The sequence below is a fragment of the Ornithorhynchus anatinus genome, chromosome 2 (genome assembly GCF_004115215.2).
Source record: "Ornithorhynchus anatinus isolate Pmale09 chromosome 2, mOrnAna1.pri.v4, whole genome shotgun sequence".
Taxonomy (NCBI): Eukaryota; Metazoa; Chordata; class Mammalia; order Monotremata; family Ornithorhynchidae; genus Ornithorhynchus; species Ornithorhynchus anatinus.
The window spans coordinates 15,901,532-15,921,802 of NC_041729.1; the positions used below are offsets into that span (position 1 = coordinate 15,901,532).

General features: G+C 50.1%; 1 protein-coding gene across 12 annotated transcripts in view; it reads left to right on the forward strand.

Moving 5' to 3' along the window:
• The window catches only part of NCOR2 (nuclear receptor corepressor 2), a 415,012-nt gene that overhangs the window by 230,414 nt on the left and 164,327 nt on the right, over positions 1-20,271 (forward strand). For 10 of the 12 annotated variants that reach the window (XM_029056817.2, XM_029056799.2, XM_029056861.2 and 7 more), the window contains exons 7-8: positions 7,532-7,588; positions 16,324-16,376. In XM_029056817.2, the coding sequence (XP_028912650.1) occupies positions 7,532-7,588; positions 16,324-16,376 (110 nt within the window). Of the gene's footprint in view, positions 1-6,928; positions 7,071-7,162; positions 7,396-7,531; positions 7,589-16,323; positions 16,377-20,271 lie in introns of those variants that run through there. The other 2 variants (XM_029056853.2, XM_029056843.2) reach the window with 2 other exon arrangements.

The following is a 20,271-nucleotide window of genomic DNA, read 5'->3' on the forward strand; positions in this document are numbered from 1 at the left end:
CCAGGGTGGCCCTATTTATAGCTCTCATAGGCTGGAACATGTGTTGTTACAGTAGAGATGTGGGTATGGACCAGTCGAATCCACATAGTCCAATCAGTGGCCTTTCCGACTCAAGACAAACGAGAGCCTTTAGAATGGAGTAAGAACCTCTGGAAGATTGCACTTTGACTCTTTTTAATGGCTCACTTGGGGAGGGAGAGAGACAGACAGAGACACTGAGACTGAAACTGCCTGGCCCCACTGCCCCTCCCCCTCCTAGCTCAGAAATGCCCTAGGGGTGAGCAGCTTGAGGAGGCAGAGGGTCTTTTTGCAGTCTTGTTCCTGGAGTCCCTTGCCCAGAAATGTCTTCATCCAGTCTCAGGACAAGATAGAGAATTCCCACAGGTCCCTGCCATTGCAGAGAACGGGACAGAGTATCCAGAAACTAGGAATGCAGTTGGTTGTCCTTGCCTTTATGGGAGAAAATCACGTCTCAGGCTTAAAGTTTTCAGTCAGTAGGGGAGGGCTGAGTTTTCTTCGAAAAGGAAAGTTCCTCCTTCATTAAGTGGGGAGGGCCTTGGTTCCAGCAGGGAGACAAGAGGACCGTGCTGGGGGCGTGGGGGGGGGGGGGGGACGACAGAGGAGAATCATGTGGCTCTCCTGTGGCAGGTATTGAGCTCTCCTGCCATACCAGAGATCAACTTCCCCATCTGCCCCCGAGCCACCTGCTGTATGACCAATAACTAGAGGCTGAAGATTTCAAACCCTTCACATTTTGGTCCTTGGGTACTCGCCTCACCTCAAAATTTACATTTCTCCTCTACACCTGGCTCCTGGTGCTAGGACCCTCTGTGGTGGATTAGTTGCAGAAATCATGAAGATGCGATGGAGTATTCTCACTATGTAGCCTGCTTCAGGGAAGCCCGTGGATTGAAAACACAGATGTGATGGACTGATAAGAATTTTGTACCATCTGCAAGGACAGCTTCATTTCTTTAGAGCCTGGGGATTTTGAGGCTTAGTTGGGCCTGACCTTCAACCCTGTAGGTGTGACAAAAGGCAGCCTAAAGTTGTCTTGTGCAGCGGTCAGCATTACAGCCCCTAGGTTGTGGCTGATAGTTCAGAAAGTAGCCACTGGATGGCTTCAGTGTCTGAGTAATTGAACACCAGTGATTAGGCCAAGCAGTAGTGCTGTGTCAGTACAGTTTTTTTAAGAAGTGTCTGCCCCCGAGGCAGCTGTTTCCTCCTCACCCTCTGTGCCTGGGGTGGTGGTCGTGCTGATGGGGGAGAGGGGTCCTCTAGCTTTTGAAGTAGTAAGGGGAGGAGTGTGGGTGTGTAGAAGCTTCTCTCCAGCACTCTAGACAGATGTGTGTTTGCAGGAATCTTTCTCCTGCCTGCCATCTGGCGCCTTGGTGGTTTGCTTATGGCACTTATAGCTTCCTGGGAAGACCTTCAGTTGCTCATTCCTTTTAGTTGGATTTCTTTTTCCTGCTTACCTCACCCCACATGTCTGTTGGTCTAGGAAGGGGATGGTGGGCCATGCTGTTGAATTGGGGAGAAACAATTTGGGTAGAGCAAAGCTGAGCGCCTCGAAGAAAACCCAAATGGCATAGTGGATAGACCACGGGCCTATCCGAAAGTCATGGGTTCTAATCCCAGCTCTGCCACTTGTCTGCTGTGTGACCTTGGACAAGCCACTTTACTTCTCTGTACCTCAGTTACTTCATCTGTCAAATGGGGATTAAGAGCCCCACTTGGGACAGCCTGATTACCTTGTATCTACCCCAGCGCTTAAGACAGTCCTTGGCACATAATAAGCACTTAACAAAAACTGTAAAAAAATAACAACAGTAATGGATTCCTTGACTGGTCATGGGATACATTTTGCCATCATGTGAGTCCCCTCCGGGATAGGGACTGTGTCCGACCTGATTATCTTGTCTGTACTCCAGCACTTAGTAGAGTGTTGGGCACATAACAAATACCACAATTATAGAATTGCACATAATAAATTGAGATATGTCCCAAAACCTCTGGGAAAAAATGAAGTTCCTTTATGTGCTTTGTTTGGCTTCATTGAGCTTAACTTCTTCACTTCTCTGTGCCTCAGTTTCCTCCTCTGTAAAACAGGGATTCAGTATTGGTATTCCTCCCACTTAGATGTGAGTCCCATGTGGGAGAGGGACTGTGTCTGGCCTGAGTGTCGTGTATCTACCCCAGCACTTAGTATCGTGCTTGGCGCGTAGTAAATGCCTGATAGATATCTCGATAATTACTAAGCCTCACTAAACTATTGTTTAATCTTTGTAAAAGTAATTCAAAGCATAACATTTTTTTGAACAATTTTCAAACCACATTTACCGTATGAGGAATTATAATGTAATCATTCAGTCAATCAATGGTATTTATTGAGCACTTACTACATGCAGAGCACTGTACTCAAGGTTTGGGAAGGTATAGTACAATAGAAGGGGTAGACATGATCTTTGTCCTCAAGGAGTTTACAGTCTACAGGGGGAGACAGAATGAAATAAATGACCCAGGAAATGGTAGAATGTAAGGATATGTGCATAAGTGCAGTGGGGCTGAGGGTGGAGTGAAAAACAAGTGCTTAAGGGATCCAGATGTGAATGCCTAGGTGACAATAATAATTAATAATTGTGGTACTTATTAAGCACTTGTGCCAACCACTGTTCTAAATGCTGGGGCAGATACGCTAATCAGGCTGGACACAGTCTCTGTCCCTCTTGGGGCTCACAGTTTAAGTAGGAGAGATTAGGATTTAATGCCCATTTTGCAGATGAGATAACTGAGGTCCAGAGAAGTTAAGTGACTCGCCCATGGTCACAGGGCCATGGCAGAGGCAGGATTAGAACCCAGGTCCGGTGTCTCCCAGGCCCATACTCTTTCCACTAGGACATGCTGCTGCTTGGAATGGTGATGCTAAGGGAAGGTCAGGTAGGAGAATTGAGGGCTTAGTTAGTATCGTTATAAAAAGAATATGAAACATGCACTTATACTTTTCAGTAAGTGCTTTCACAGAAGCAGCATGGCCCAGTGGAAAGATAATGGGCCTGCAAGTCAGACGACCTGGATTCTAATCTCAGCTCAGCCAGTTGCCTTTTTTTTAGTGGTATTTAAGAATTTACTATGGACCAGGCACTGTACTAAGCTCTGGGATAGATACAAGATAATCAGATTGGTCCCAGTCCATATCCCACAATCTTAATCCCCATTTCAAAGATGAGGGAACAGAGGCCCAGAGAAGTAAAGTCACTTGCCCAAGGTCTCATAGGAGACGTGGCAGAACTGGGATTAGAACCCAGGTCTTTCTGACTTCCAGGCCTGTACTTTATCCATTAAGCCATGCTGCTTCTCACTGCTTGCTGTGTGACCTTGGGCAAGCCACTTAACTTATTTGTGCCTCAGATTCCTTACCTGTAAATGGGAATTCCTATTCTCCCTCCTACTTACAGTGTGAGCCCCAAGTGGGATGGGCAGTGTTTCCAAACCAATTAATTTGGATCTTCCCCAGGATTTAGAACTGTTCTTGATATATAGTAAACACTTAACAAATGTCATAATAACAATAATAATAATCATCATAGTAGAATTAAGAATCTTTGCAAGCAACGTAGAGGTTGAAGCATTGGCTTGTCGAGGTGGCAGGCAATATTGGCTCTGTCCCCAAGTTGTATGTATCATGGATGGCTATTACCTGGGGTAAGGTATACAATCTTCCCTGCTCTGTCTCCAGGTTTTTTGACTCATTGGGTGGCTGCAACCTGGGGATGTCCGGTGTTAAAAATCCAATCACTTTTAGTTGTTATTGTCCCAGGACACATCCTTGAGGAGGGTCCTGCTCTGTGGTGTAGGAGCCCTCTGTGATGTCCAACTTGCTCTGCCAGAACCTTTCTCCAGACAGTGCTGGAATAAGACAAGGCAGAAGCTTTTGAGCCTACCCTCTGTTCATCTCTGAGGTAAACACTGATTGTATAGTCTCTAGTTAGGGATGAATGGTCCAGATAGGGACTATTCTCCTGGGGGCGAGGGAATGGATAGGCTTGGTAGTCTCTGGAAGGTCCTCTGAGTCAGTCACTCTGAGGTGGAGAATTTACCAGACGTCAGTGGGTGAATAAGATGTGACTTGCGCAGCAGCCTGTCCTCCCGGCAAGGGAACGGTCCTCCAGGAATTTGCCTGGGCCCTGGTCTTTCCTACTGGTGACCAAGCCCTCCTTTTCTGGGGTCTCTAGGGCTAATCTGGACTTTGTTATCAGGCAGTGTCGGGGGGTTGAGACTTTGGAAGAGACCTAAGAAAGACTGGGGAAGGAGAAAGGGGTGCCGTGGCCTCGCATTAGGTTTGTGGGTGGCGAGCGGTGACGAAGACAGATCCCAGCTTTCAGAGATGAATCTTTCCTTTAGACCTGCCACAGGGAGTAATTTGAATAACTTCCCTTTCCAGAGCTAGTAGCCGCTAAGCCAAGGCCAATACAAACTGGGGTGAGCCTTCAGCACCCAGCATGGGACATACGTAGCCTTTTGGCTCAGCCAAGATCATGGCCGAGAGCAGCCAGCCTGGATCCTTATTTGGAGTGTTAGGTCGGTGGGTGGGAAAAGGAGAGAAAGGGAAAGGATCAGTGCCTCCCTCGGGCTAGACGTGGCTGAAATCTGGGTGGTATTATTAAGTAATAAGTTCGTATTTTGGTAGCAGCTGTTTGCACCAGCCAGGTCCTTCCATCTTCAGACAGGAACTTTCAAGCCCATTTTACGGATGTGGAAGGTGAGGCCCAGAGAGCCGAAGGGTTTCTCCGGGCAATATGACACCAATATAGCAGGCTGGCTCTAGGACCCGAGTCTCCCTTCTCTCAGCCCAGTGCTCTGCCTCTAGGTCAAAAGTTTCTGTGCTTTAGTTAGTACAGCATCATGGTGTGGTCCACGAAACATCTCATCCACAAAATAGTCATAAGCTAGACTGCAAACTCATTATGGCCCGGTAACGTGTCCCTACTTCTGTCTTCTTGTACTCTCCCAAGTGCTTAGTATAGTGCTCTACACATAGTAAATACTCAATAAACACCACTGATTGATTGATCCCTGGAGTCGGCTCCATCTCTATTGGTGCCCTAGTGAAGCAGGGCCTAAGGTAGGAACATCAGGAGCCTGAGAAGGACATTGGCTGGACTTTAGGTTAAATTTTCAATCATTCTTCAAATATTAGGGAAGTGGAATGTAAAGAGCACAAGCCTGGGAGTCAGAGGACCCGGGTTCTAATCCCAGTCTGTGACTTGCCTGCGGTGTGACCTCGGACAAGGTACTTCTCTTCGCTTCAGTTTCTTCATCAGTTCAATATCTGTTCCCATTCCCACTTCGGCTATGAGCCCCATGTGAGACAGAGATTATGTCTGATTCGATGATCTTGTATTTAACTTAAACTTCTTTGTGCCTTGGTTTCCTCAACCGTGAAATGGAGGTTCAGTACCTGTTCTCCCTCCTCCTTAGACTACAAACCTCTTGTGGGACTGGGACTGGGTCTGACTTGATTATTTTGTAATAATTACAATAATTTATAAATGTGGTATTTGTAAAGGGCTTATTATGTGCCAAGCACCGTACTAGGCGCTGGGGTAAATACAAGATAATCAGCACCCATAGCAGGTACAAGATGGAGCCGGGATTAAAATTCAGGCCTTCTGACTCCCAGGCCTGTACTATCTCCACTAGGCCAAAGTACTTCTACCCCAGAGCTTAGCACAGTGCTTGGCACATAGTTATTGCTTAAATGGTACGACTGTCATTATCAGTATTCTGAGCACCTTGGGGTTAGAGGATGTTGGCAATTTGCCTGTTATTCACAACCCAGCAGTCACCCTTTCCCCGAGGGTTGCAACTTCTCCCTCACCAAAATGTATTTTCCACACCGAGTCTGCAGTGGTGAGGGTGTGGGGGTGGGAGGGTCAGCCGCAGTAATGCAGGTAGGGGTGGCTTTGCCTGAGCCAGCAATTTCTTGGGACTCACAAGGAAGAGGGTGTAGGATTCGGCCTGCACGGTGCCACACCTGCCCCTTGACAATTGACCATCATTGCCCTGCTCTCCCTGGCTACTCCTGCCCACTGCCAGCCGGGTGACCTCCAGCCTCCCTGCCCGACACCCCAAATTCCTCTTTGTGCAGTGTGACTGCAGCTCTGCTTTCCACCAGCACAGGAGCCTAGTGTTAAGGTTATGGGTCTGTTTCAAGAACAATGTCTCGTTTCTCACTCCACTGTCATGTTTGTCCTTGTGAGGGTCGATTATATTGGCCGAGTTGATGTGTTATATTCATGCTCACCAGTCCCAAGCAGGTTGACCTCAGTGTCTCTCTGGAAGGTGAACATGGTAATGGTCTCCAATCCAATCCAGTGTCCTATGCTGCCCAGCGGTTTGTTTCTTTAATCAGTGGGACGTAATCTAGGCAGCGTAAAGTAATCCAGATGGACTGGGTTGTTAGGCGCAATCAGCAGAAAAACACAGACGCACACCACACACACATACAAACACATGCCGCTCTGCTGGGAAGAGAGAGTTACTGACCGAAAATGTCATCTATTATTTCGAGTCCTGCTGCCGTGAACCTAGGTTTCACTCCTCCGGCCAGTTTAATTAGTAACCACTGAGCATATTATCACACATGTTCCTGTTTTTCTAATAAGCACGGGGTGGTTGCTGGGTCCGGGGGAACAGTGGTGAAGGAGGGGAGGGGAGGGGAGGTGGGGTGAGGAGAGGAGAAGAAGAGCTGAGGGAGGGGGAGAAATCAAGTGTAGCTCAGACAATATCACATGACTCAGAGACAGATGAATCCTAGAAAGGGATTCTTCTGTGCTCTTTTAAGCCCATGCTCTCTTTCCTCTCTCTCACATTCATGCTCTGTGAGTGTGTGTGTGTCTCTCTCTCCCTCTGTTTCTCACTCTTTTTTCTCTCTCTCTGCCCCCTCCCCCCTTACTCGCTCTGATAGTGCTGAGGTAATTGTAGAAAATCCAACGGCTTCAAAAGTGAAAGAGAACTGAGTTGTCGCGGAGAGGAACGGCGTGTTCCCAAATGAATGAGCTGGCAGGGAGGTAGGGTGGGAGGAGCTGGGCAGGGGGTGGGGGGCAGGGCACGTGGGGGCTTGGGAGGGGGCTCCGCCAGCACCGCTGGAGGTGAACGGACCAGGATCTCTCCCAGGGGGGCCGGTGGAGAGGGTGTACCCGGCTCTGCAAAATGACTGCTACTTTTTCATGAAAACTTCAGCGGGGCTGCCAGGGGCTTGCAGTGTTTTTCGGCAGCAGTGGTGGTAGTGGCTCCGCTGCTCTCAGCAGTTATTCGGTTTGGCTGTTTCCTTTGTCGGGGGGAGGGGCATTTTAGGGACTCAGTGGCCCTGGGCACGGCGGCTTCCTCACACAGGTATGTGTCTGGCCCGGGACCCAGGGATCTGTCGGTAGTGGGGACTGGGGTGGGCCAGTGTCACCCCTTCCTGAAGAAGGTGCTTTTTCTAAATTTCTCTTTTTGATTGAATGCCCTCCCCCTTTTCTTTCCACAGAAAAAGGCCGAAGCTGCCCACAGGATTCTGGAAGGCCTCGGTCCCCAAGTGGAGCTGGTAAGAGGCTGAATCTCTCCCTCTGGGGATCTGGAGGGAAGTGGGGCTTGGGAGAGCTGTGTGGGAGAGAAAGAGAGAGAAAGAAAAAGAATGTGTGTGTGTGTGTTTGTGTACAGAGTGAAAGGAGGAAGTGTTGTTATGGCAAGAACGCCTCACTGGCTTCTGACCAAATCAGGAAGCAAACTAGATAAGGGGAATATTAGTGAGTCTGAAAAAAAGGAGTTGGAGAGGAAAGAGGTGGGAGACAGAGAGTGTATGTGTGTGTGTATGTGTGTGTGTAGTTGGCTATCTCAACTACAAGCTCATAGTACATTCAGGAGCTTAGTACAGTGCTCTGCACACAGTAAGCGCTCAATAAACACAATTGAATGAATGACTATGTCAAGACTGTTTTAATTAACTCTTATACATTCATTCATTCATTCAATCAGTTGTATTTATTGAGCGCTTACTGTGTGCAGAGCACTGTACTAAGCATTTGGAAAGTATAATTCAGCCACAAATAGAGACAGTCTCTACCGAACAACAGGCTCACCATATTTGGGGATGGACCTCCCGATCTCCAAAGCTAAGACTCCAGGTTCTGAGCAGTGAGAGAAGGAGAGACCCCAGTGCTAGGTGCATGAAATCTAATGCCATGTGACTGGGTTAGCTGCTCGGGACACGTATTAGTAATCTCGTCCCTTCTTCCTCTGGTCCTATGACTACTCGTGTAGGCGCGCTCTGGGGCCGGGGTCTGCTGGGGTTGGGAGGGAGCGGACTGGCATCCCAGAGAAAACCCCATCTGGGGGTGGGCTGCTGGGATGGTGGTAACTCTCCAAGAATCTGGGCTGGAGCCCTTCGAGGGAACCAAATTGGTGGAGGACACAGTGGTGTTGGTGAGGGTGAGCTTGAGGTGTTGAAGATAGAACTGCCTTAAGAACTAGAAGTGTAGGTGGTGATAAGGAAAGTAGAGGAGTGCTGCTAACTAGCGAGAGAGTGTGTGGGTGAGGATGTGTGAATGTGTGTGCAGCAGCAAATGAAATGCAATGCTCAGTTGTCGGCTCCCGATTTTAATTCCTCTAAATGATGAGAGTTAGCCGCCCTCCTGTTTTAATTGTTTTATTGATTGCTATAAAATCTCGGCTCCCACATCAGCCCCTGCCCTTCTTTGGCAGATGGAAGTGGCCGTGGGATTACCACATGAGCTGTTCTGGAAAAACAGCTCAGCGGAGGGCAGAGTGACCGAAATACTGCTGCTGTTGTTGCGAAGTGGCCTTCTCCTGCTCTGTAGCAGGAGGAAAGAGGGCAGAACCTGGTACCCTGGCCCGTTATTTGGAAGGCCTAGGCCAGTTTTGGGAAGCTTTTCCGAGGAGGAGGAACTTCCTCATCCTTAGCTTCAGCCTAGTGCCAGTGCTGGGAGCGGGTGGGGTGAGTAAGGAGGCGGACAGGCTGAGAGACATCCTTGGTTTCTCCACCAGTTGGATTCTCCTTCCAAGATCCAGAAAGCTGAAAGTGCTTTCCTTGCCTGGCAGCATCCAGGTGTCTGGGCTTCCAGCCCAGCCAATTTCCCACTCTCCCAATGGCTCACCGGTCAGCCTCCCACCCATTGCTTTGGACCAGTCGGAGCTTCAGTCTCTCCTCCCCACCCCAAGCAATGGAGTGAGGTGAATGTCCCAACTAGCAGGGTCTAATGGAAGCCAGCATGCAGGCCCAAAAGGAATCCAATCTCTTTCTGCCCCTCTTCTCTCCTTGGGTCCTGCCAGGGTGGAACTCTTGTGTTCTCTTAGCTGAGCCACCACTGGACACTCTAGCACGTAAGCTCATTGTGGGCAGGGAATGTGACTTTTATATTATTGTGTTGGACCCTCCCGAGTGCTTAGTATAGTGCTCTGCACACAGTAAGCGCCCAAATAGGATTGATTGATCGATTGACCCAATCCAGACTCTGCCTTGGGCCAATAGGTCTGTTGAACTTCTCCTTCTGAAGTTCAAGACCAAGTGATCTCCTTAAGATAGTTGGAGACCGATGTGCTGTCTGCCTGTCTGCCTGTTTGCTGTCATTAGTCCATGAGGGATGGGTCAGGCTTCGGGTGGGGGCAGGATGATATGTGGGCTGGTTGATGTCTCAGGAGATCCTCGGATGGGTGTCTGAGAGACTGAACACAGATGGGTTTGTCTCTACTATACACACACATACACGTACACTCCTTCTCTCTTTCTCTCTCTCTCCCCCCCTTCCTCCCTCCTCTCTCTCTCTCTCTCCTCCCACCTCCCCCCCCTTCCTCTCTCCCTTCTTTCCTCCCTGCTTTTCGGCAAGCTCTGGTCCCCCCAAGCTCCATCCTTCTGGAGGGGATCAGATATCCTCAAGGTGGTGCCTCTCCCCTGCTATCCCTGAGGTGGCAGCCAGGAGGCATTGGGTGCTCCCATGGACATTGGCTTCTGGCCCAGGAGCCTTTCCCCAGCTTCTGTCTCCTAATTCACCCTGGCCCAGAAGCATCAGAACCCTCCCTGATCTTTCTTTCTTCACCGGGCTTTCCCGGAGGAGCTTTTGCAGCCGTTGGTGGGCCCCTGTGGCAAGCTGCCTCTCCGCCTTTGATGTGGCAGGCTGTTCTCGCCTATCAGGAGGACTGGTATGATTCATGGCCAGAATGGCCGGTCAGAAGAGTTCACACATCTCTGAAGGCTCCGAGTCAGGCACCCTTCTTGTGGCCATTAGTCACTCCCTGTATGTGACTGACGAGGGTGGGGTCTGGCTGACATCTTCAGGGGTCACGTGTTCCTCTTCAACTCACTGTGGCGGGAGGCCCCTTTCGTTCAGAATGGCTGCTTTGGCCTTTGTCAGACAAAATGGTGCCAGGTCAAACCCAGCTGCAGCTGACGTAGTGGTCCCGTCTTGTGGGCCCCAAGAAGAAGAGGAGCCGCCAAGCGTAACGACCTTTGGTTTCTGGAGAGGCTGGGACCCCGCCCAGACTCCCTGTGGCTTGGGTTTTGGCTCCTCATGCCCGTTTTGAAAGCTGGAGAGCAGGGACAGGGAGAGGTGAAGGAGGAGTGGGGGAAAATGAGAGAGAAGTCTGGGAAAGGAGGACAGCCAAGAGGGGTGGGAAGGAGACCTCCCCCCACACCCAGCTCTTCCTGTGAATTGCTCTGGTGAAAGTGACACAATAAACCTGCAACTTTCTGAACCCAGGAGTAAGACCTGGGACACAGAAAGTGAAACTGCCAGCAGAACTGCAAGGGGAGCGGGGAGGGGCCAGGAGACAGGACAACCCAGCGCAGATCGCAACCCACCAGCCAAGGGTGGAAACACAGTCTCACCCTGTAAATTGACTTTCCACTTGAGCAACCCAGAGCGCGGTCTCTGGGGGGAGGGGAGAGAGCGGTAAGAAACCGCTCTGGCCGCACGGGCTGCCCGGGAGGTCTGGAAGGAGCTTCTGCGGGGCCGGCCCTGGGTAAGCAGTTCCCTCTACTGGGTCTCTTATAGATTTTTTTTTTAAGTCATTTGATTTCCTTCCTCCTCAGCAGCGTTATTTTAAGAACTCAGTGTCACTGAAGGATTCAGTGAAATGATCTCTGGGGCCCCATTTATTATCAGCCTAAGTCTACTCAGTTTCACAGCCCTTAGGCAATCACTGGGAAGTTTTCCTGAAAATAGCACCAAGCCCAACAAGCCCACCCCTGGTCCCCCACCCCTTCTCCCCCCATTTTGGGTTAGAAATCAGGCATCTGGTGGAAGAGATGCAGAACAGAAGCTTCGCCTTGGCTCTGGACACCCCAGGGACCAGGCAGCGGCCAGAGGGCTGATGTCAGGCACAGAGGCTGACTTGGGCTGCACGTCTCTCCCGGAAGTCCAAAACCACAAATGTCCAGTACTGGATCCTTCAGAAAACTGGCTGGGATGAGAGCCGCTGCAGTCCCAGCTGGAGTCAGAGGAATAGATTTCATGATCCCTTAAAGCCTCTTCCAGCTTAAGAAGTCTGACTCCTTTCCCTCATGCCTTTTTTCCCCTCGCTTGTCAAGACAAGGTACCAGATCAGAGATGCTGCCCGATTTATATCCAGTTCAAATCAGTCCGATGAGGCGACCTCAACTGTTTATTCCTGGCCCTGCAATTTCTGATGATAGAAACCAAGACCACAATGTGAATTGATAAAGGCCCCTTTGACAAGCAGTTAAAAACAGTGCTTTCTGGAGACATAGGGCCGCGTTCTTCTGGGCTCAGAGTAGTTTCTTAAAAGCCTCCTGTGACAGGTCCTGCCCAGCCCCCAGGGGAAAGGAGAACTGAGGCGTTTTTCCAAGTGAAGGCAGTTGAGTCCCAGAGGAGGGGAGTGACTTGCCAAGGGGGATGCCGAGTTGCCAAGAGCCAGGCCAGGGCAGGAAAGAGGACCGGTCCCATTGATTTACCCATGAGGATATAGCTCACATTTCCTAGCCCTAAGAGTTACTAGAGAGATTGGGATCGCTTAGAAATGTGATTCAAATCTAGCAGAATCGGGTCACAGCCCATTTCTCGGCTTGAGAAGATCCCTTTCCTAATAGCCAACCCCTGGCCACTTATTATCTTCCCAGCCCCCTTAGTCTGGTGCTGAATCGGAGGCCAGGATTGGAGTTTGAAGAGCGTGTTGGGTCTGGAGCTTTGGTAGAAGGGCATCGGAAAAGTAGAGTGGTCAGGTGAGAGTGGTAGAGTGGTCCCGAGGCATCCTACGAGGAGATGCTGTTTCTGCAGCACGCTCCGAGTTGATGAGAGGAAGCAGGCTTCACATCCACGGTCCCACAGCCCAGAGAGATCTTGAAAATGTACGAGACCTATCTTTCCCCAAGCAGCATGTTACTTCATTCATTCAGTCATATTTATTGAGCGCTTCCTGTGTGCAGAGCACTGTATTGAGCATATATTTAAACCAGCCCAGTCAGGCTCTACTTTTGAAAGCTCACCAAGGAACTTGACTCCTCCATAATCCATTTGAGTTTGTAATAGCCCTCTCTTGGCCAGGAAGTTCTTCCTTATCTCTGACTGCATTTCTTCCTGCTGTAGTCTGGCGCTCCCAGAGGGCGGACAAAAGCCACCGCTTCCTCAGTGATCCTTTGGCAGCCTTGGAATCAGTTTTGCCCTTGGGGTCAGGAGACTGTTAGCTCTTTGGGCAACCCCAGTTGGGCTGAGTGTCTGGGACTCTTCACCTCTTGCCAATCAATAAACCTCGAAGCTTTGAGTGGCCTGTCTCCCTGTCCTTCCTGGAGCAGTGTTCTAACTTGTAACTTGTTCTAGCTTGGAAAGACAGCATGGACTAGTGGAAAGAGTGCCGGCTTAGGAGTTAGAGGACCTGGGTTCTAATCCTGGCTCCACCATGTACCTCCTGTGAGACCTTGGGCAAGTCACTGAACTTCTCTGTGCCTTTTACTTAGACCATGAGCTCAGTGTAGGCCATGATTAATCAGTCAGTCATATCTGTTGAGTGCTTACTGTGTGCAGGGCACTGTCCTAACCATTTGGTAGAGTATATCACAATAATATAAAAGACACATTCCCTGCCCACAAAGACTTTACAGTCTAGTATCTTGTATCTACCCTAGCATTTAGTACAATATTTGGCATATAGTAAGCACTGATCAAATACCACAATTTTTGTATCTGCATATCAGAGGGAATGGGTCTGACCCAGTAGCGCCCCTTTATCAGCCTAGCAGGGAGTTCCATTGGCGGGAGGAAGTGACGCACCACACACCAGACTCTTGAGTTTCAGAATCGAGTCAAAAGAGAGATTTACCACTGAGGATGCGTCTGAGCTAAAAAGTGGAAGAAATGATCAGTGGGTTTAAGCAAAGCAAGCCTTTATCACTGGTTTAATATGAAGCATGGTTCAGTGCAATCCCTTCAGCAGCCCTGCCCACACCCTCAGACCAGGAAATGACCTTAGGTAACCTCTGCCAAGCCGCCCCGGGAATCTTTTGGCTTCAGCTGGTGACTGTCCCATGAAGAGGCCTGATTTTACAGCTCTGTTTCTTCCAGGGCTAGGATCGGCTCTTGAATGGAACACAGATGGCTGGGGATGCCGTCAAGTTCCTCGGGGGAAGAAAGAGATGGCATGTGTGTGGTGAGACGGTGGAAGAGCCCACAGAATGACCAGCTGCACTCTGTGACGGAGACCACATTTTCCATAGGGAGCAACAGAGCTCAGGCTGGGTGCTCCACATCTTCCGTCACCTCAGCGGTCCCATTCTCTCCACCCTATTCCCCTGGCACTCCCTTCTTTCACCGCCCAGTGCTGCGCTGTGCTTCTCCGCTCCATGATTTCTGCTGCAGGCAGCGAGTTTGACCGGCACCAACCCGCCAGCTCATCTCTTGGTTCCTTGTTGGTACTGTCACATGCTCAGCCTCAGGTTAAGGCTTTGTAGTCCCAAGAGCAGGGGCAGATAGCCATTTCCTCTTCCCTTTCACCACGCTCTCTCCCTCTCTTCCTCCTACCCTGCTTCCTCTTTGGTGGTACCTGAACCCTGCCACTGCCCCATGCCATTGCCCAACTCGTGTCTGATGTGGGCGCCGGAGAGAGGCAGAGAGAGAGCTTGGACCCTCCATCTTGGTCTGGGCTAAATAAGCCGCATGCCCCCCAGAAGGCTGCCTGCCCACTGGGGAGATGGGAACCAAACAGCGGGGTTAGGAGTAGAGGTTGAGAGGAATGCCTATCATCTCCTCCCACCTCAACCTCCAGTCAGCCCCTCTGGCCAAGCAGGTTTTATCCAGTCAGCCCCTCTGGCCGAGCAGGTTTTATTTTTCTTTCTGGGCATCCCTCTGGAAACTCAAAAGGTGCTTTCAAAATCGCCCTCCGTTGTCCTCCAAAAGAGGAAGTCTCTTCTCCCCCTCGCCCACTCAAACGCAAACATAGGGGGTTAAATAATAATAATTGTGGTATTTAAGTGCTTATTCTCTGCCAAGCACTGAACTATGAGCTGGCATGGATACAAGATAATCTTGATAACTTGCGGGAGGAACACCCCTGCTCTTCTCCTTATTCCCAGCCCTTCTGGATCTGTCATACAACAAAGCTCATGTTCACTGTAACAGCCGGTCATCTAAGGTCATACTGAAATTCCAGGAGCACATGGTTCTGCAACTGGTCTGGGAGGATTCTGGCCAAGATCTTGCTAGCAAAAGAGGGCAGTGAGTTGCTACAGTTGTTTCCAAGGGCAGCAGAGATCGTGGTTCTGATCCCTCAAAAATTGGAATGGAGATTTTCCCGTTTTGACAACTCTTGGTCCTATTTGGAACTGATCTGAAGGACCAGCCATGAGGAAGCTCAGGACTCTCAAACCCATGCTGGAAGCCTTGGGCTCTCTCCAATCCTCAGCTTACCTTCCCTCATACACTGGGGTCAAGGCCCTGCTCCTGTTTCTCCCCTCTGCTCCTCTCCCCCTACTCCAATATGGAGATTGTGAAGTTTCTTTAGATTTAAACACTCATGTTGTGGGAACCCCCAAACTTCCCAAGGAGCACTCCCAATACCCAGTACAGCTATTCCGGGTTCTTGCGAACTTTGGTTGGGTGAGGGGGAGAGGGGTGCAGGGAGGAAGGGCGGCTGACTTCTAAATTCATTGTAGATGTTTTGGGGATTTTCCCGGGGGGTGCGTTTCTTCTCCAGGGATTTCCCTGAGATTTGATGGTTCCCCGGGGAAAATCCTCAACAATTCACTCTGAATTTAGGAAAATTAGAATGCCTCCTCTCCGCTTCCTCCTCGCAGAGTGCAAGGCCCCCTGCTCCGTGACTGACGATCAGTTTTTAAGTTGTCGTCCTGGTTTGACTTTTCCTTGGAGTGTCCTGGTTTCCCTGGGCTGGGGATATGGGATATTGTCCAGCCTGTGGGGAGTGAGTTTGGCCAAATGGATTGGTCATCTATGGCTTGGCCTGAGGACTGGCCCTTGTTGGATGGTAGGTAGTCAAGTGGCCCATTAACCTATAGGGCAATATTTGGTTTGGCAGTGATTACTGGAAGTGAGCTCTTGGACACTTCAGGTTCGGTCAGGGTCATGGTGGTTTGACAGTCACCTCTTGCGTCCTTCTCCCCCTGACTGGGGAACCACAGGGAGCTGGGAGTTTAGCTGAGCCTGGATGATGCTAGACATTCTTGCCAAGGATGCCGGCATTAGTGATGAAGGAGATGGGACTTGAGTCGCTCTGAGCAGGCAGTGACTCTGTCTAATTCTCAGTTCGGGAGCAACTGGTATAGTGATGTCCTTGAGCATAGAGTTGAAAGCCAAATGGCTGGTACCTTGACAGGATCCCAGACAGATTGCACTGGGGATGAATTGGGGTGGATGAAACACCTGCTGGCCAGAGCCAACCCCACCAGGTTCTTGGGCCCAAGCGGGCTAAGGAGGTTCTTCCATTTTGCACAATTCCTGCTGCACTTCTCCTCTTCTTCTACCCTATGTTGTTAAGATCTGAGGCACACATTGCCAACCTTCCCTGGCAAATGGTTTATTCTGGTCAAGCTCAACCGAACTTGACCTACATCCTCCAGGCTCTCCTGGGCTCAGGCTGCCTGTTGTCTATTTAGAAGTAGTGGGGAGGTGGGGATGAGCCGGGCATCGGGTGGGAGAGGTGAGGCGGCACACGGCATGAGGCATCGGACCTGCAGAGTCCTCCCGGGCCGACCCTGAAGTGGAGGGGAGCCCATGCCGATGCAGCCGTGCCTCTGACAGGTTTAAATTTTTAAATGTCAGGCTCCACCATTTATGTGTTCATTTTTCTTATTTATTCCAGCCGTTATACAACCAGCCCTCAGATACCAGGCAGTATCATGAAAACATTAAAATGTAAGTATACGGCAATAAAGTATATTTGAAATGTCAGGTTAAGCATTAACAGGAGGATGAGGCCTGAGTGCTATCCCCCATCCCTTTCCCGTTAATGCCAGGTTGTGCGTTATGCGTGCTCAAGGGCTCTGTGTGCATGGCCTGTAGATGTCTGAAAGTTTCTTGAGGGGAGACCTTCTGTGCTGCTTAACCCCAAGTCATCAGACTTTGAGCTTTCTCCTCCAGAGCTGGGAACCTTTAACATGGAATGGCTTCAGGGTGGGGCTTGGAAAGGGGCGAGGGAGGAGATTCAGAAGGAAAATTTTCTTGTGGACGACTCTATGGTCGGGGGTTGTCTGTGATCCCGAGAAGGGGGTCTCGAGTTCAGGTAACCAGAGAGCCGGGTTGGGCTGTGGCCAGGGGATCTGTATTGTGCTAAGCTTTGGAGTAAGTCTGCTAGCTTCCAACAGCCCTTGCTGCTGCTTTCCCACCACGAGTGGGAAGCGTAGGTTGGTGGAGGCTGGCCTCGGGAGCTTGGGAAGGGGAGGCGGTTTTCAGTGACAAGTCTTGGACACCTAGCGTTTGTAACTCTGCCTAGGGCAGAAGTGAGCGTCTCAGCAGAGTGAGCGATCTTTGCTTGCCACCCTCTGGTTTCCAGCATGTAGCGCTGCCCGGAAGGACAGTGTGCTCGCCGCTGCTGCCCCGTGCTGGGCTCATATCAGCAATGCCTCTGCCTCGGGCTGCAGAGGGCCCTGCCCACAGCCAAGCTGCTCAGACCTCTCAGAGCATCCAGAGCTCAGGGCCTCTGATATACCCATCCCCAACATGGGTGGAAAAGAGCTCTGGTTCTAGAAGCAGTGTGGCTCAGTGGAAAAGAGCACAGGCTTTGGAGTCAGAGGTCATGGGTTCAAACCCCGGCTCTGCCACTTGTCAGCTGTGTGACTTTGGGCAAGTCACTTCACTTCTCGGTGCCTCAGTTACCTCATCTGTAAAATGGGGATTAAGACTGTGAGCCCCACATGGGACAACCTGATTCCCCTGTGTCTACCCCAGCGCTTAGAACAGTGCTCGGCACATAGTAAGCGCTTAACAAATACCAACATTATTATTATTATTATTATTAGACTGTGAGCTCCCCCTCTAGACAGTAAGCTCCTAGTGGTCAGGGAGCATGTCTACCAACTCTTTTATATTGTACTCTCCCGATTGCTCAGTACAGTGCTCTGTACACAGTAGGCACTGTAAATATACTCTCTCTATTGCTTAGTACAGTGCTGTACACAAAGTAACACTCTGTAAATTCCACTGATTGATAGGTTAATAATAGTAATAATTATGGTATTTGTTAAGCACTTACTATGTGCCAAGCACTGTTCTAAGCGCTGAGGTAGATACAAGGTAATCAGGTTGTCCCACGGTGGGCTCACATTCTGCATTCCCATTTTATAGATGAGGTAACTGAGGCACTGAGAAGTTAAGTGGCTTGCCCAAGGTCACAGCAGACAGGTGGTGGAGGCGGGATTAGAACCCATGTCCACTGACTCCCGAGTCCATTCTCTTTCCACTAAACCACACTGCTTCTATTCACTTCACTTCTCTGGGCCTCAGTTACCTCATCTGTAAAATGGGGATTAAGAGTGTGAGCCCTTATATGGGACAGGGACTGTTTCCAACCTGACTACCTTGTATCTACCCCAGTGCTCGGCACATATTAAGTGTTTAACAAATACGATCATTATATTGGTTCCTTCTAGATTATAAGCTCCGTGTGGGCAGGGAATGTATCTACCAACTCTGTTATAATGGACTCTCCCAAGTGCTTAGTACAGTGCTCTGCTCAATAAATGCCAGTGATTGATTTATTCCCCGCCATCTCACCACTCCAGATGGAACGGACCTAGAGTTCAGCCAGAAAAGCCCCCAAATCATCTCTAGTCTGTGGTAGCTTTTCATTGAATGCAATTAGAATTCCATTTAGATTTAATGAGAGTGGTATTAGTGCGCTTAAGAACAATTGATAACTATCAAGGGTTAATAAACTTGCACTCCAGCTAGGCAGCACTTTATAAATCTCCAGGGCCTCAGTAATCAATGATCGTTTGCCAGCAGCCACTTTGGAAGCTAAAAGCCTCTTGTTGCCTTCAGCTAGGGAGCCTGCGTGGGCTTGGGTAATTTGGTTTGGCCTTGCAGAGTTCATCGGGGGTTGAGGTTTGGGGGTGGGCCTGAATGGACTCAACTGAGGGAGGGCCAGCCCTGTGCCGTGCCCCCCCACCCCCTGCAGGGGTGGGGTGGGGGTGGAGGGCAGGCAGCTGGCTCACACCTTGGAGGACCCCTAAAGAAACAGGGCAGAGGGTGAAGGAGGAGGGAGCGATCTTATTCATTCAGTTGTATTTATTGAGCACTTACTGTGTGCAAAGTACTGTACTTGGGTGCCTCCTCCATCCATCCATCCAGCAGTCACCCCAGGTCCCATTCACCACTAGGATTTTGAAAGTACTCAGTGGAATAGCAAGTCCTAGAAAATGAGCTTGCCACTTCATTCAGTGGTCCTCACTGAGCACTTACTCTGAACAGAGCACTGTACTAAGCACTTGGAAGAGTACAATACGGTTGAGTTCGTAGGCACGATCCTTACCCTCAAACAGTTTAAGTCTAGCAGTAGAGACAGACACTGGAAGAAATTACAGTTTGGGTTTCTGTTGGAGAGGGAGCAGTTTTAGCAAGAAATGACCATCCAGGAAGGGTTAATGCTCCTATCTATTGACCCCCTAGGAGCCCTGCACCTCATTTGTGCCAGGCCATATTCTCTTTCCAGAAACATCTCAAATTCGTGAGCAGCTCCTTCAGCTAGACCTGGGACTCCTCTCTGCCTCTGACTCCTTTGCTGAGCACCTTGAAAGCTGTTTGGACTTTGCCTTGAGACCAAGCATTTCCCAATCCCATCCCACCTTTCCACCTTTTCCCCTACTCTGGGCCCTAGAGGCCGACCTCGCCCTTGGGCTTTACCTCTTCAAATTGGGTTATCGTGTCCCTTGGGTTGACCTTCCGGTACTCAGTCTATGGCTACAATATCAGCTGGAGGTGGAAGCGCTGGCAGAAAAACAAGGGCAGTTCTGCTGCTCAAGTGGTGGGGAGAGAGGGTCTTCCCAGCCAAGCCTGCAGCACCCAAGCCATGTAGAGAGGAGACTTGTCTATTTCCGCTGGAGTGAGGGAAATGGAGTGACTAAAGGGAGAGCTGGTGAAACAGACACAGTGATGAAAAGTACTTCTCGTGGGCCTGGTCTTCCTGTCCAGGGTCTTGGGCTGGTTGACTTGACTCATGATTTAGCCCAGTCACCGTTGATTTTAAAGCCTTCTCCCCTGCTAGATAATGAGCTCCCAAGAGCAGGAATCGTATATACTTACCCCGTTGTACTCTCCCACATGCTCAGTACAGTGCTCTGCACTCAGTACATATTCAGTCAAAACCATTGATTGGTTGATGAATATTTTAGGAGCAGGTGAGAGAATCAGAATGTAGACAACTCTCTCTGTCCCAGGTGGGCAGGTGCTCATATAGAGACTACAGTCTCAGGGGCCATGGGTGAAGTGGAGATCTGTCCTTGGTAATGACCAGAACCAGTTTGCGACCCGGAGCTGAATCAGGGGAGCTGGGGTTCTCCAAGGGAGCTGATAGCTGGGAGTAGTTGGAAGTGGAAATCCCTGGTAAGTACACATTAGCTTCTGGAATCTTGGGCCTGAGCTTCGGTGCAGAAAGTACCCCAAATGACAGTAATCCCAGGAATGTCCATTTCAAGGCAGCCCTGGGACTGTGCCAGTGCCGAGGAATATGGGAAGACCATCCTGAACGCCCAGGGAGTGTGACTCAGGAAATTCCCGTGGGCTGCTCACTGTCCCCTTATGTGGGTAGGTGGGT